This window comes from Motacilla alba, chromosome 5 (genome assembly GCF_015832195.1).
Source record: "Motacilla alba alba isolate MOTALB_02 chromosome 5, Motacilla_alba_V1.0_pri, whole genome shotgun sequence".
Lineage (NCBI taxonomy): Eukaryota > Metazoa > Chordata > Aves > Passeriformes > Motacillidae > Motacilla > Motacilla alba.
Genome location: NC_052020.1, coordinates 44,950,013 through 44,964,874, shown reverse-complemented (window position 1 = coordinate 44,964,874; position 14,862 = coordinate 44,950,013). Strand labels below are relative to the sequence as shown.

Sequence of the window (14,862 nt, the reverse complement as noted above, 5' to 3'; positions counted from 1 at the left end):
AAGAAGATGAAGTCTGTGATTTCTGATGTGTTAACTCCCATCAATAGCAAAGTTTACTGTGCTGTTCATCTTCAACAGTGTGACTGAATGCATTGGTGTATTTTGTTCCTGCACAAAGTATCAATGTGTTGCTCTTCCCTTGTAATTACATGTAATTACTTCATATTTTATATGTAAAATAAGGTACAATTTAATTAAGTCCTTTGGGTTTTTTAACTCCTGGAAATTATTTAACAAAGATGACTTTCCATGAATATAGAGTTACAGTTGCAATCAGCATTATTTTGTAGTGCATTTGGCTTAAATTGCACAAATAGGCCTTTCATTCCAAACGAATCTACAAATGGAAAGGCATTCCACACTATTTTTACTTTGAAAATCATCCTCTGGTGTTAAATCTCCACAGCAGAGCATAATTGGATGTGTTTTGACAGTAGCTTTTTATTTACTTTATTCACACCACTTTTAGCTTGTTTATCATCCATATTTTCCATGTTGTTGCTGACAAGTCTAAGACCCACCCAAAAACAGCAGGGAAAAATAATGCTTCAAAGCTGCGCAGCGTGTAGCATGTTTCTAGCATGAGATCCATCGTATTTTGGGGATATTTTTGGCAGACCATATCCCTATATAGTTCCTTGAGAGAATCTAAAAGCAAGTGCAGTGACAGTCTGGATATGCAGAAGATACTGACTGACAGAGGTATTCACTGTAAGCAGGCAAAGCCAATAGTTCCTTACATACAGCAAGGAGTTGGTTGTGAAAGTGAGCTCTTATTCTTCCTATCATCCACTGGAAAATACCTTTTAAATGTTTTCCTGGGAGGACTTCTGTGTTGCTTTGGTAGGGACGGTATCCGTCAAAGCGGCCAGCGCATAAGACATTCACGTGTCTTGGCAAGGTGCACAAAGCTCTTACCATATAAAATCACCTTCTACAGGAGTCAGGTATTACCTGTTACATCAGCCTTTGGGAAGAGCACAAGCTTGGAAGTTGAGCTAACATTTGAGATTGTGTAATGTCGATTTCACCATGTTATTTGTAATTTTCTGCAGTTATCCATAGTGTGGGGGTGGTTTATGACTGTGTCCAAGTCCTGCTGCTGTGCAGTAGAACTGCTGAGACTAAGCCTCTCATCTGCCTAATGTGGACAGATCCACTGAGGTGAGGTTGATGGAAATTCACCCCACAGAGAATCTTACCAGCTGTTTAGTACAGGTCTTGTAATTTGGTTCAGGTTGTTTTGCAGAAGATATTTTACAAAATATCCTTGGTAATTTTTTTTAAACCTATTTATATGCTACGTGTGCCTAGGTAATAGGTTAGATTATTTTTGGTACTGTCTGTTAGAAATACCATGGGTTTTAAGTTACTGCAGGTTAAAAATAAAAATGAATGGGAAATTACATGTGGTTTTCCCCATTTTATCCAATTCTTCTTCACCAAACATTTGTAGTTTCTCTGTCCTGGTTTGGGCTGGGATGGAGTTCATTTTCTTCCTAGTAGCCAGTACAGAGCTGTGTGCTGGCTTTATTTAGTCTGAGAATAATGTTGATAATATGCTAATGGTTTAGTTACTGAGCAGAACTTGTCCCAAGCCAAGGACTTTTCAGTTTCCCACGCTCCGCCAGTGAGCAGGTGCTCAAGAAGGGAGCAGGGGCAGGGCAGGTGACCTGAACTGGCCAAAGGGATATCCCATACCATAGAGCATGAGCTGGGAGAGTTGAACTGCAGGGAGGAGCTGATCACTCCTGAGGGATGGATTGAGTTGGGAGCAGTTGTGTTGTGCATCCCTTATCTTTCTTGTGTTTTATTCCCCTTTTTGTTACCTCCCTCTTTTCATCACCTTCATTGTCATTGTTGTCCTGGTTTTGTTGTAATTTACTTTATTTCAAAGTGTTTGTATCTCAACTCATGTTTACCTTTTTCCAATTCTTCTCCCAATCCCACCTGGAGCAGGGAAGAGCAAGCAGCTATATGGGACATAGTTGCTGGCTGCATTAAACACAGACATTCTCAGGGAATTTCACAATTACCTGGAAATCGCAACAGGTTTCCCGAAGAACTTCTCTCAGTAAAAAAAAATATTTCTATTCAAGTTTCCAAGATAAAATTTTTCTTCATCATAGGGAAAACAAGTGCACCTGCACTGGCAGAGCTGCAGCTCTTCCTTGATTTTGAGGAATTAAAAAAAAAAAAATCAAAACCAAGCAGAAAGACAACAAAACACCCCAAAATGCAACACTAACAAACCTTACCTACTTCATCATGAGTAGGTTTTAAAATACCTGTTCTTCTGCTATTAATGCCACAGTTCCTTATGCAGCTCCTGATCACTGGGGCATGACAAGAACAAGTTCTGTGCTTAACTTTATCTGAAGATGGCAAATGGTTATTTAGGATTATTTGCACTTCAAAATTATAGGGCAGTTACTAGATACTAGATTACTCCTTGGGCATAGCTTTTATTACTGTGACTTTATTTCTCATGCTGGCTTTATTTTGTTTCTATTTTCCTCCCTTGAAGCAGCCATTCAAGCAGTGATTAAATAAAACAAACATTGCATGTGCAGAGTAGATGCCAAAGCATAAGTAGAAGGATTATCATTCACTTACATTATCTGTGAATTACTATTTTTGCTTAGATAAAGGAATTGGTAGGTATTTCCTTTCATAAATTCTTAATTGTATCTTTGTATTGCTTACCACTGGTGTGATCAGCTTAACAAACCCCAGATCATTCCTGTTCCACTGCATTCCCCTCCCCACCTGTAACAGGCAGGATGAGTTATCCTTGGGAGCCGAAGGAATCCTTCAGTAACTAAAGGACAGTAATGCTGACTGACTTGATTATTCTTTCTTTGCAAAATGCGCGGGGCTCCATTTGTTTTAATTTCAGATCTGCTGCTGATACTGCTGGCAGTTCATGAAGTGTATTTACTGTGGTCCTTTGCATACAATTTTTCTCTGAAGTACCTTTGTAAGAGCTTCTGTCACTATTGTGATCAGCTCACTGTTGACTTTTAACTCAGTAACCCCTGACAGAATCTCATTGTAGAGCAAGTGAGCACCACTTACTTTTCATATGCTTGCTCATCCTTCTGTCTGCTGGTCTGTAGTGTTTTTAAGAAGCAGTTCAACTAGCTGTAGCCAAAAGTTCTGATTGTTCTGAATTTCCCTTTGAAATAAAAAAGTGATTTTTTTTTTTTTGCGAACTTGGAATGTGTCAAAATCTACAAACCCAGCTTACCTTTACTGTTTTTATTGTGTCTTCTAAGTGTGTGCTTCCAGTTACATACAAAAACTGTCATCTCTGGGTACACAGTACCTGTCATCCAGAAGGATCAGAGGTAGATTAAGGTGATATTTAAACCCCACATAGGTTTTCTTTGTTCATCAAAGGAATATACCTGTCTCCAGGGTGAAATGCTGTAAGTTTTTTTTCCAGCAAAACCTTTGCCATTTTGCAAACAGAATGTGATTACCTATCTTTCTTTCAAGCTAGCAGAGAAATTTAAGGAAGATATGCCTGTACTTGGTAAAATGACAGACTCACTTTTGTCTCCTCCTGAGGAAGACCTCTCTGAAAGGCAGAGGCACTAACACTGTGCAAAGGACACTATTTCCTGCAACTTGAGACCCAGCTGCTGTGAGTCCTGTCTGGCTTCTGATGACATTGGTAGTAGAATTCCTACCCATTAACAATGGGAATGAAGTCAGACTTTCAGAAGTCCAACATTACATCTGCACTGCTTGAGGATTGTGTCATTGTGCTACAACCAAGTGGAAATATTCTGAAAAGAATCTGTGCACATTGCTTTAGGCTGAGATCCCTCAAGCAAATAAGGTAGTCCATGTCAGTAGGATGAAAAGCTCTAGAGACTATCCCATCAACTTTCCTGAAAGAGCAAGCCACCACTTTAAAACATGAAAATATGTCAGTTTCTGGAAACTCTGAAATTAAGTTCTGAACAAAAAACGGGGGAAACAAAGTGAGATTTACAACCAGAACTGTGAGCAACAATAGATGGAGCTAGCTAAAATCTGTGTCCCGAAACCCAGAGGAGTTCTGTCCACTGATGGTCTAGATTAAACTACATAAATCACAGATTCATTTCATAGTGAATATATGATTATCTAAGAGCAATGTAGAACTTGAGAATGTCTCAGAAACATGTGTGGAATATTAATTGTTTAGATATTAGTTCATTCAACTCTTACTAATCTACTAATATCAGTTATAAGTAATTCATCTAATGTTTGAGCTATTGCATATTAAGATACAGATCAGATTTACTTTCAGGGTACATGACTTTTGATGTTGTGAATATCCTAAAGCACTCTGCCTGTATAACTTTTTACTTTTCTGAAAATATCCTTTACTAATTCTCTCCTTGACCTGCTTTCTCTTCCTTTTGTATTTCCTCAAGCAGAACTGGTTGGAAATCTTTCAAAATGTAAGTGAAACTCAAAGATTTTTCTGAGATGCAAATGCTATCCATTTCCTGACCAGTTCCAGTTTCTTTTGAAGTGTATTGGTATTTTCTTTTCTCCTTTTTTTTTTTAATAGCAATTTTTTTTGCACCTCTTTATAGACTTCTGTTTTTCTTTACCAGCATCTCTGTTTGCAGACACTAACTGTGGGATGCCAGCCTCATAGTACCCCTTCCCCTGGGACAGCCCTTTGTACTCCCTGAGCATTTCATTCTATTTTTATGCTGTTATGGAGGAATTGGGATCTGGAGTAAGTCCCATGGGCAGAGTTTTTGATTCCAAATTACAGTCAATTTATAAAAAGACAACACTAGAGACTCAAGAACAGGGTAAATCAGGGATATCTCTTTGGCGCGTGGCTGTGCTGCTCGATGGAGCTGTGGCTTTCCTTTCATTGACAGTCTCTCGGTACAAACTCACAAGAGTAGATCTAAATAGCATAAAAATGGGTGTCTTGGTTTAAATCACATCCATTAGAAGCCTTGTTCACTTGCAGTCAGTAGGAATTTCACTTGAGTTCCCACCTATTCTGTCCTGTATTTGTTTCCTTCAAGCAATAATTGATTGTTATTTTTTAATGGAAAATTAGTAGCGTCTGATTTTCAGTAAGCCATATTGCTCTGACTTTTAGCTACCTTGTAAAATCAAGTAAGTTAATTTTATGCTAATTTATGATAATTTTTAACATCTTTAAATGTAAATTTACCCTAAAAATTAAGAATCTGTCACTTAAAATGCATCACATGCTTCCTTGTAATGGTTGATCTTAAGGAGTTGGTTATAAATTCACCTTATAACTAGCTTAGTATGGATGATTTCTTATTCTGAGCATTTGGCATCCTCTAATGACAACCCCTGCAGTTGCAAGCGATCACACAGTAAATGCAGCTGGCTTGCTGCACAATCATGAATGACATTGCACTTAGTTATTAATAATTGAAGGAGCTTTGTGTATTCCTTCTGGGTTCTATATGGAATTTATGGATCATACATCTACTCAGAAAGCTAGGCAAAAGTAATTTTGTTGAGCAAAAGAGGTTGGCAAGAGGCTTTCTTTGCTAATAAGTGTACCTTCTATTCTGTACATTTCTTTGAAAGCACTGTAAATAACATTTGGAATGACTGATGAATTTGCTGCCTTCTAGCATTGTCCTGTCACTAGTTCATAAATGCAAGGGGCTTTCTTATCTCAGCGAGCTCTTGCAGACAAGGGCATTTAGATGAACAGGAACTGTGGAATTACATACTACTCTCATGTTTCCCAACTTTCAACCTTTCCTTTCAGAAACGGGTAACACTGTGCTGTTTCTTGTGTAAGGAAACCATACATGAGGTCCATTGCCTGAAACCTAAAGTACTTTCCCATTTTTTAAAGTAGAAGAGCAGTAGTACTCTGGACTTGCCACTGTGCCATTCCTCTTAAGAAACATCTATGTTCAGTGTGTGCATTTAAGAAAAGGGTTTAATCCAACACTGCCTCAAGCGTGCAAAAGCACTCCAATGGTAACACAAAGATGGCAAGTTTAAATCAGTTTATCATGTGCTGGTTTAAATAGCCTGGCTTTTTTGTTGGATTTTTTTTAAAAACCCAGACAAATCTTTGACAGAGAGGTTCAAGGCTGGTAAACTGGCAGGTGGCAGTGATGATGGGTTTACTCAATGACGAGCATCCTGCTCTCCTCCTTTTCAGCAGGAGTTAAGCATTGCACAGAATCAGTGCCTTCTTTACTAGTATTGTAAGCATTGTATTCTGTTTTTTAAAATCAGTGGCAATGCTCTAATACTTTTCACTCCAGAAAAAAAACCTGTTCATTTTTAAACATGTCATGTTGCAGTAGTTCCCACTGCACAGGGTGCCATAAAACCAAAGGAGAAAATGACAACTTCTAGAGCAAATCCAGATTTATTTTTTCTACTGCTTGTTTTTGAACACATTCTAATACTTTCTTGGCAGCTAGTGGCTTAAGACTGTATTGCTTTTAAGGTTATTTATTAACTGATCAGAATCAGAACTGTGACTGAACCTGGTTGCTCTTTCTCTTACAAAGAGTCCTAAATAGAAGTTGTGTTACTTCCCAGGTGAACCATGGCATGCAAGATGGAATTAGAGCTGGAAAGTGTCTTTCAGAGGAGGCAAGGAATTGCCCCAGGAAGCTAGTGTCTCTTCCCCACATTTTTGGTGGTATCACTTTATATGCAAAAGATGAGGGGCAATTTATGCAACTTAACAGAGTTTATTTACCCAGTAGATAAAATGTTGACGGGATTTTCTTTTTAATTTTTGAAAGTGTAAACTATTGAAATTTAAATCAATACTGTTTACACATCATTTATTTGTAACCATCCCCTACTTGTTCTTAATTCTTGTGCTGTTTTGCATCTTCTGGCTTATTTTGTATGTCAAGTCCAATCCACGAGCAATTAGGCTTTGAAGGGAGCTTGCATGGACATTACTTTGATAGTCATCATTTGAGATTGTAATTTCAATTTATCTGTCAGTTGGCTTTATCATCTTTTGCTTTGAAGCAAGATCACATCTCTGTGGCTTCTAAGACTGCTTGGATTTGTTTTTACAGGAATGGAATAACAAACTGCCGGATGCGGACGGAAAGCGAACAGTCCTGCGGCTCTCCCGTTGTTAGCGGTGACCCAAAGGAGGATCACAACTACAGCAGTGCCAAATCTTCCAACCACAGGAGCACATCACCTGCTAGTGACTCCGTTTCCTCTTCCTCTGCTGATGACCAGTATGAATTTGCAACTAAAGGTAGCCAAGACAGCAGTGAAGGAAGTGAAGTTAGCTTCCAGAGCCACGAGAGCCATAGTGAAACAGAAGAGGAGGACAAAAAGCAAAGCCGGAAGGAGACCAAGGATTCTTTAGCTGACAGTGGATATGCATCCCAGCACAAGAAAAGGCAACATTTAATGAAGGCGAAAAAAGTACCAAGTGACACACTGCCTCTTAAAAAGAGACGTACAGAAAAGCCCCCTGAGAGTGACGATGAGGAGATGAAAGAAGCAGCAGGATCACTCCTGCATTTAGCAGGAATTCGATCCTGTTTGAACAACATCACCAATCGGACGGCAAAGGGGCAAAAAGAGCAAAAGGAAACCACAAAAAATTAGAACAAATCAATGATTTGTTTGAACTTACAAAGTTTTGTTTCAGCACGTCAGGTGAATTCTAATGATTTGTGGCAATATCAGCAATTTTTTCCTTTTTTGTTTTTCTTCTATTTCTTTTTGTTTTGTTTATTTGGGTTTTTTGTTTGGTTTTTTTTGACCCTTAAGATTTTTATTTTTAAAGGAGATTGAAGCCATAGAACTCATACTGACACTCAGCTAATTTACAAAAGCTTTTCATTACCTGAAGACAAAAAGTTAACAAAAAAAGAAAGCCAAAATCGCCATTGCTTTCTCCAGCTTGTCAAAAATGCATGGTTGAATACGCAGTGATACCAACATTAAGGTGATGGGAGTAAAATTGGGCACTTGGAAATCCCTCTTATAGTAGAAGAGCTGTGCATAATTTAGTATTCATTCAGGCCTGGCCCTTAAGAATTTTATTAATGGCCTTACAATTGGGTTAGAAGTGAATGTGAATAAAGAGATTTGTGGGAAAGAGGAGGCACGTACTTCTCAACCAAGAACTGTCTAGTGGCACTTGGAGATGTTGTGCCACACAAGTCTTCGGACAGCCACTGGTGGCAACTGTGCAAGCAGCAATGCACTTCTAGTGTGTCACGTATCCTATGTGGCTCATAATGTGAAGACTGATAACTCTAAGTTTGAGGAAATTTAAACTACGTATGCAATGGGTTTCAGTGAAATAATGAAATGGGAGGGGTGTGACTGTTTGTAGCACTGTTAATCATTGAATTCTGTCTTCTATATTAAATTGAAAGAATGTTCAAAAAGCCATAAGCCTGAAGATTGGCACTGCGTGCAAAAAATAATAATAATAGGGAAAAACAAACTATGTCTTCTAAACTGCCTGAGTGAAAAGTAATCAAGTCTAAGAAATTACAGTAGACACAATGTACATCAGAATCTTTTTCTGTGGATCACATCCTTGATCTAACAGGGGAAACAAAGCTACAAAACCTGCCGTTAGTAAAATTCTGTATTTAAAAATAGAAGGAAAGCATATTGGTGAACAGTAAAATTTAGAAGTTCAACAAAAGAGCTCCTACACTGCCCTCAAAAGTGAGTGTGCAGTGACCATCAGTCAGGATTCATCTGTGCAAAAATGACAACAAATTTCCAGATTCAACCAGCATAGCCAGCAGAAGAAATTTGATCCACATTGCATGGATTCTTTAGGGAAAGGGGGAAAACAAAAAGCAAACAATTTTTTTTATTCAAAGATGACAAAGTTCTTGTAAGGTAAATAATGTATTTAGCATGAAGCATGAATTATTTTCATATAAATATAGAAAATAGAGAAAAAGGCTATGCCTCTAATTTTTAAGCCCTTAGGCTTAGAGTTTGTTTTTTGGGGGTTTTATTTTTTGTTTTGTTTTGTTTTTGTTTTGGTTCTTTTTTGTTGCCATTGGGGTTTTTTTGAAGCAGGTGTTTAAGGTTTAACCTTCTTCAGGGACAAACACTGACTGTTGGGGAACTTACTCTGCAATATTAAAAAATAAAATCTTCATGCTCTGGTAGGGCTTGGATGGTTGAATTATACTGCCTTGTCTGCACATTCAGCCCCCTCTCCCTACTTCTGTTAAAAAAAAGAAAAAAAAAGAAAAAAAGTAAAAGTGTGTCTTTTCTTCGTCTGTACATGTGTAACATGACGCAATAATCTGAGGGCAAATTTAGTAGTGAGTGTGTATGACAGAATTAAGAAAATAATGGGAGGTTAATTGAGGAAAACTCTCTGATTTGATTCAGGAATAAGTAGACAAGAAAATAGCTTTGCTAATTTGCCATGAAAACTTGAAGTTAGTTAAGAGCTGTAAGGAGGTGTCCGTATAAAAACCAGTGTTACAGAGAGTGGGATTCAGGTACAGTGCTACTCTCCTGGTAAGGATGACTACGAGACTGAAAATCACTACAGCACAGAGAAGCTGTGAAATGAGCAAAACAGTCTCTCTCACCTGGATTCTTGCATTTGGCATGAAAAATTCTACACTTAGAATATCCTAGAGGCAAAAAGAAAATCCCAGAAACCAACCACTTAAGAGAACAGAATGGTTGGTTTCTTAAAGAGTAGGTTTAGATTTATCACTAACAGCTGTTTCAGGCAGCAGTTTCACCAAGATGGAACTAGTTTATGAAGAGTGAGTTAGAGAAGGGTTTGACTTCCTACTCAGTGCAGTGAGCTAAAAGTTGTATTTGGAGACGCCTGTGGTGTGTGCTCAGTTAGGAGGTGGAAGGACTGAAGGGACAGGCTGGTCTGGACCTGGTTCTGTGCCCCACAAGCATTTTGTAAAGAACAGGGCAGCACAGCAAAAGTGTGCCTTTCTTCCCATCTCAGCCAGCATGTCCTGGGATCCAGGAGCAGTTTGATAGCTACCAGAGCTCAGCACAACTGCCAGCTTAGGAGATTAGGAAGGAGAGATCCATGGATAGTGCGAGAAACAGCCTTGTTCCTCTCAGTTTGCAGGGGCCGATGCATGCAGGGTTGATTCCCAGCATTAGCTAAGTCAGGAGTACATAGAGACTAACTTCTGTTGGCTGCCTGCAGCCCTTTAGATAATGTTGGGGAAAACAGAAAGGACCAGTCCCTTGGCCAGGTGGCACAGAGATGAATGAGCTATAACATTTCCCTTGTCTGATCAGACTGGGATAATCTGCTTCTTCCCAGGTCCATGCTCTCTACAGCCGAAGTCTGTAGGCGGTGAAGCACACGACTCTGTACAAGAGAACTTGGTCTTCATCTTTTGCAGACTTTTGGGAGAGTCATTTGAAATAGAAGATACTACAATATCACTTTGCCACCACCTTTGCTCAATAATGCATAGTTGTATCAGCTCAGGAGTGGCTTAATATTTACCAAAAACAGCACTGAAAAATGTAGTGGCCGAAAATACAAACCATGGCTCAGCCATCTCTGTCCTCCAGGGAAAGCAACGTGTGTTTGTGTGACAGTGGCCAGCTTCTGTCCACAACACTAATTCCAGAGCAACTTCTCTGATTGCAGTGTGTCAGTGCAAATGAAATCAGTATCTGGTGAACAGCAAGTACCATTCATTAATGTGGACTCTTGGTGGCTAAATATATAATTACCACTAGTATTACTCATCTTAGAAAACAGTCATTTTGCATAAATATCTAATTAGGCAGGTTAACTTTATACAGATATATTAATAGATATATATATAACACCTATCTAAGACTTCAACAAGTTCTCTATATACTTCCTGGTAAACCTAAAATGTTGACAAGCATCTATTTTCATATAAAATTTGTTTCTCCTAGTCTGATCTGCTAGGAAGGCATTCTTTGGTAGGATTTTACAAAGTTACGTTCAGGAGCCAGCAGTTTGGGCTGCCATCAATGGATTATTTCTGGTGTTTAAAAACAACTTGTTGATGCTTACTCTGACTGTTGATGAGAAGTACATAATTTGGATTGTATAAAGTATTTAAGAGTCACCTTTTAAACCATATTTGTGCCTGGATGACAATGGCAACTTTGTCAGAACTGGTTCTACTCCATCAGAGAAGTTCTCTTTTTTTTTTTTTTGTGTAAGAACTGAAATTGTTTTGTTTTCCAAGAAATATGATGTCAGCTTTTAATCAAGTTGTCTTTACTTCAACTGAATGATGTCAAAACGGACTGGTAATTGCACTGTATTACAAACTCTCTCACTTGCCAGATAGGAGGTGGTGTGGTTTTGCTTGTTTGCTTTCCTTCTAAGCCATTTTGGGGTGAGAAGTTGTCAAATCTCTAACTTCCCCCTCTTCTCACTCTTAAGTATTGCCAAATTAGCATTTCTTCAAGACAGGTGGGGGCGAGGTCAGCAAGTGTTCAGTGGTGAGTTTCACATGGGCGTGAATTGTAAGGGTTGCTGGACTTCATGGCAAGTTCCTTTGGAATATGCCTTTTGCAGCAAGAAGCTCTTGCAGGCCAGAGCTAATGCCATAAGCAGATTCACCAGCATCTCCAGGGAGGTGAAATCTGCTGATCGTGCTTGCATTCTGCAAGCAGCTGGATGTCCTACTGCATTTTGGTGCAGATCCTGCTTACATTTAAAAATGCAAGCACGGGTCTTGAACAGCTTAAATGTATCACCCCATAGCTGTTTCTGAAAGCAGTCTGCTTCTGATCTTCTCCTGGCAGAATTGGCAGTAGTTCTATAAAGATCACAGGGCTTTATAGCTGAAAAGCCAAATGTGGGAGTGAGGTGTGCCCTGTAGGACTAGAGAACTGTCCTGAAACTGTTCTCTTCTCTCCAGCAATTGAGTTGAGGTTCATCTTCTGGTTCCTCTCCTACCTTAATGGGAGAAGGGAATCCCAAAGGAGATGCATTGGCTCCCAGTGTTCAGCTGAATTACTGTCTACTTGTGGAAAAGATACAGAAAAAAAAAGCTGGAGGCTGCATTCTTCACTGGAGTGAGGTAGAGATGCATCAACATACTTTAGCAGAGAATGGAATCCTAAATTGTACACCAAATGGCACCGTGGATAAAATTACCAAAACAACACTTTGTCCTGGTTTCTTAGTAGTGGTAATTTATTTTCACTGAGATTTTGGCTCCCATCCCAGTCCATCTAAAGATGTAGATCATAGAATCATAAAATATGTTGAGTTGGAAGGGACTCATCTGACTCTTGGCCCTGCACAGGACACACCAAGAATCACACTGTGGGTCTGAGAGTGCACAATCTGAGGTTTTCTAGACCTTGAAGGTGTCTGGTCTCCGTTGCAGTTGGTGGAGCTATAGACACCCAAGTGCTCCTGGAAGCCTTTACCATTTCACTGTTATTGTTATTACAATTTTTGCTTTAATCCAACCCTAGGCATTTTTGAAAACATTACTCTCCTGTGCTCCAGGATCAGAGTAAAACTACTGAGAAAATGCATTTCCAATGCAATTTACTTCACTTCCTGGAGAATGCAAACCCAGCTCCTTCAGGCACATCACTACTGCCTGAATAGCTCATTGGCATATTTTATAGGAAACACTTTGTAACATTTTCTTAACTTTGCCACCAGAAGAGCATTTGAACCATACATCCTCCTGATTGTAACAGAGTATCAGTGTCGACCGTCTGACCAGTTAAGTTTTAGTAGTGTTCTTCACAGCCCTCCAGTAATATATCAAACACTGTTATGCACATAATGCAGCACTGTGATCTAATTTAAATAATACTTTTTTATTATTTATACTACTCTATGTAATATACATCAACACTTTGCTATATAACCTAAGTGATAACCCTCTTAGTTACCTGCCAAACTCTGAATTTCTGTTTGATTTATATTGCAATTAGCACAGTTACCAAGTTGTAATGATGTCTCTTTTCTTTTGAAATGGGATGTGTAAGTCAAACTATACATTTTGTGTGTTTCTGTTTTGAGATGAAGTTTATAAGGATTTACACACAACATTCAGTGTTCTGTATAAATCTGCATTCATTTGTAAATTCATCTGTTAATCCCCTTTTCTTTAGAAAGTATTAATTGATGGTGGTTTATTAGGGATTTTTATTTTTGCATTTTTATTTTTAGTACTGGTTATTCTTGAATTAAGCAGAGACTTGTCAGCTGGGTTGCTTTATCTTTGATCATGTACATGACCTTATAATTCTTCCACAGTTCAGCAAACAAGTACTAGCTTCACTGACCAAAAAAAAGTCTCAACCTAATGTGTCTATGGTGCTGTATTTTGCTGGTATACATTTAAAACCAGAAATGATTTAAAGGTCACTTTTGAGTTGTTCTAAAAAGTAGCCTTTCCTGGTTTGGGGAGTTTGGGGTTTGTTTTAGCATTGAAAAACAAGGTATATTTATCTGAAACTATATAATGTTTTTTCTACTGTATCACATTTCCTTTTGCAAAGAGGGGAATATCAGCCTGATGTAACATCCTTTCACAATCAGTGGAAGGGGGTTTTGTTTCACCTTTTTATTTTCAGTGGATTTCGTGAGGCTTTGGATCAGGCCAGCAGTTACAGGAGCTCATCATCCAAGGGTTTAAGGGATAAATGACAACTTGTGCTGGCCTTTAGTGCTAGAAGGGATTTTACCGAATACTAAAACTACATGCTGGACTCTGGAATGGCTGACAATCTAAAATGGGAATCTTCCACATTTGTTTACTCTGGCCTGAAATCCCAAGACCTTCTTTTTTTGTTTGGATGACATTGAACTTGAGTATATTTTTAATTTACTAGAGCATTGTACATTTCCTGAGTATGTGTGTGGGACAGCCATTGAAAGTCATACCTGTATCTGATAACCAGTTCCATGCCTGCATCATTCACACTCACTACTTAAAACTGCCATGATGTAAAATGTTGGGGGGAATGATTTGTGTGTGTATGAAAAGCATTATGAACTTGTACATTTTTTTATACTCTGATCTGTACTTTCTGAAGTATTTTGTTTTACAGAAAAAGTGATAAAGCAATCAAAAGACCAAGAGATTTAGTATCAATGCTTAAGGGTCACAGGACCTTAACTGGCCAATAAGTTAATTTAATACAGTGATAAGCCAATTTTTTTCCTGTACTTGGCGTCTGAAACTGCCAATTTCATCAATATTAAGATACGAACTGTGACGGGGAATGAACAGTGATGTTAAGTTGTATTTGTGTTTACCTAAATGAGCAGTCCGAAGGCAAGTGCAATCAGCTGATCTTTAGGAAATATGAAATTGTTGATTTAGAGGCATACTTGCATTTTACATTTTCTTGATGTGTAATCATATTGCCAAAGACAAACTATTTCATCAATTATTATTGTAAATAACACTTTCCCAAAACCTACCATAAAGTTTCTGTGATGTATTGTCTTCCAGTTGCAATAAAAATTACTGAGTTGCATCAATTGAACAATTGCATTTGTGTGAACATTAGTTTCAGAATATGCTCACATATTAAGACAGAACAACAGCCGTTGTTTTGTTTGGGTTTTTTTTTAACAAATTAATTCTTTCAGTATTAAGTAGCCCTTGTGGGATGTTACCTGGATCTTTACTGCTGTAGCTACCAGCTCATGCTAATTTCCTGCAAATGGCTAGACATACAGAACTGATGTTAAGTTAGGATCTGATCTTCCTTCTTCATCAGTTTTGCAGCCCAGAAACAAAGCTGATTTCATTGGGAATTTTTTTTTTTGTTTTTTTGTTTTTTTTTTTGTTTTGGGTTTTGGTTTTTGTGGGGGTTTTGTTGTTGTTGTTTTGTTGTGTTTTTTTT

The 14,862-nt window shown here is 38.3% G+C and overlaps 1 protein-coding gene across 14 annotated transcripts in view; it reads left to right on the top strand.

Moving 5' to 3' along the window:
- The window catches only part of FOXN3 (forkhead box N3), a 206,554-nt gene extending 192,060 nt beyond the window's left edge, over window positions 1-14,494 (top strand). For 9 of the 14 annotated variants that reach the window (XM_038138081.1, XM_038138080.1, XM_038138092.1 and 6 more), the window contains 2 exons: window positions 4,434-4,457; window positions 7,071-14,494. In XM_038138081.1, coding sequence (XP_037994009.1) covers window positions 4,434-4,457; window positions 7,071-7,620 — 574 coding nt within the window. In that variant the 3' untranslated portion in view covers window positions 7,621-14,494. The remainder of the gene's footprint in view (window positions 1-4,433; window positions 4,458-7,070) is intronic. The other 5 variants (XM_038138093.1, XM_038138088.1, XM_038138089.1 and 2 more) reach the window with 1 other exon arrangement.
- The last annotated feature ends 368 nt before the right edge of the window (window positions 14,495-14,862 follow it).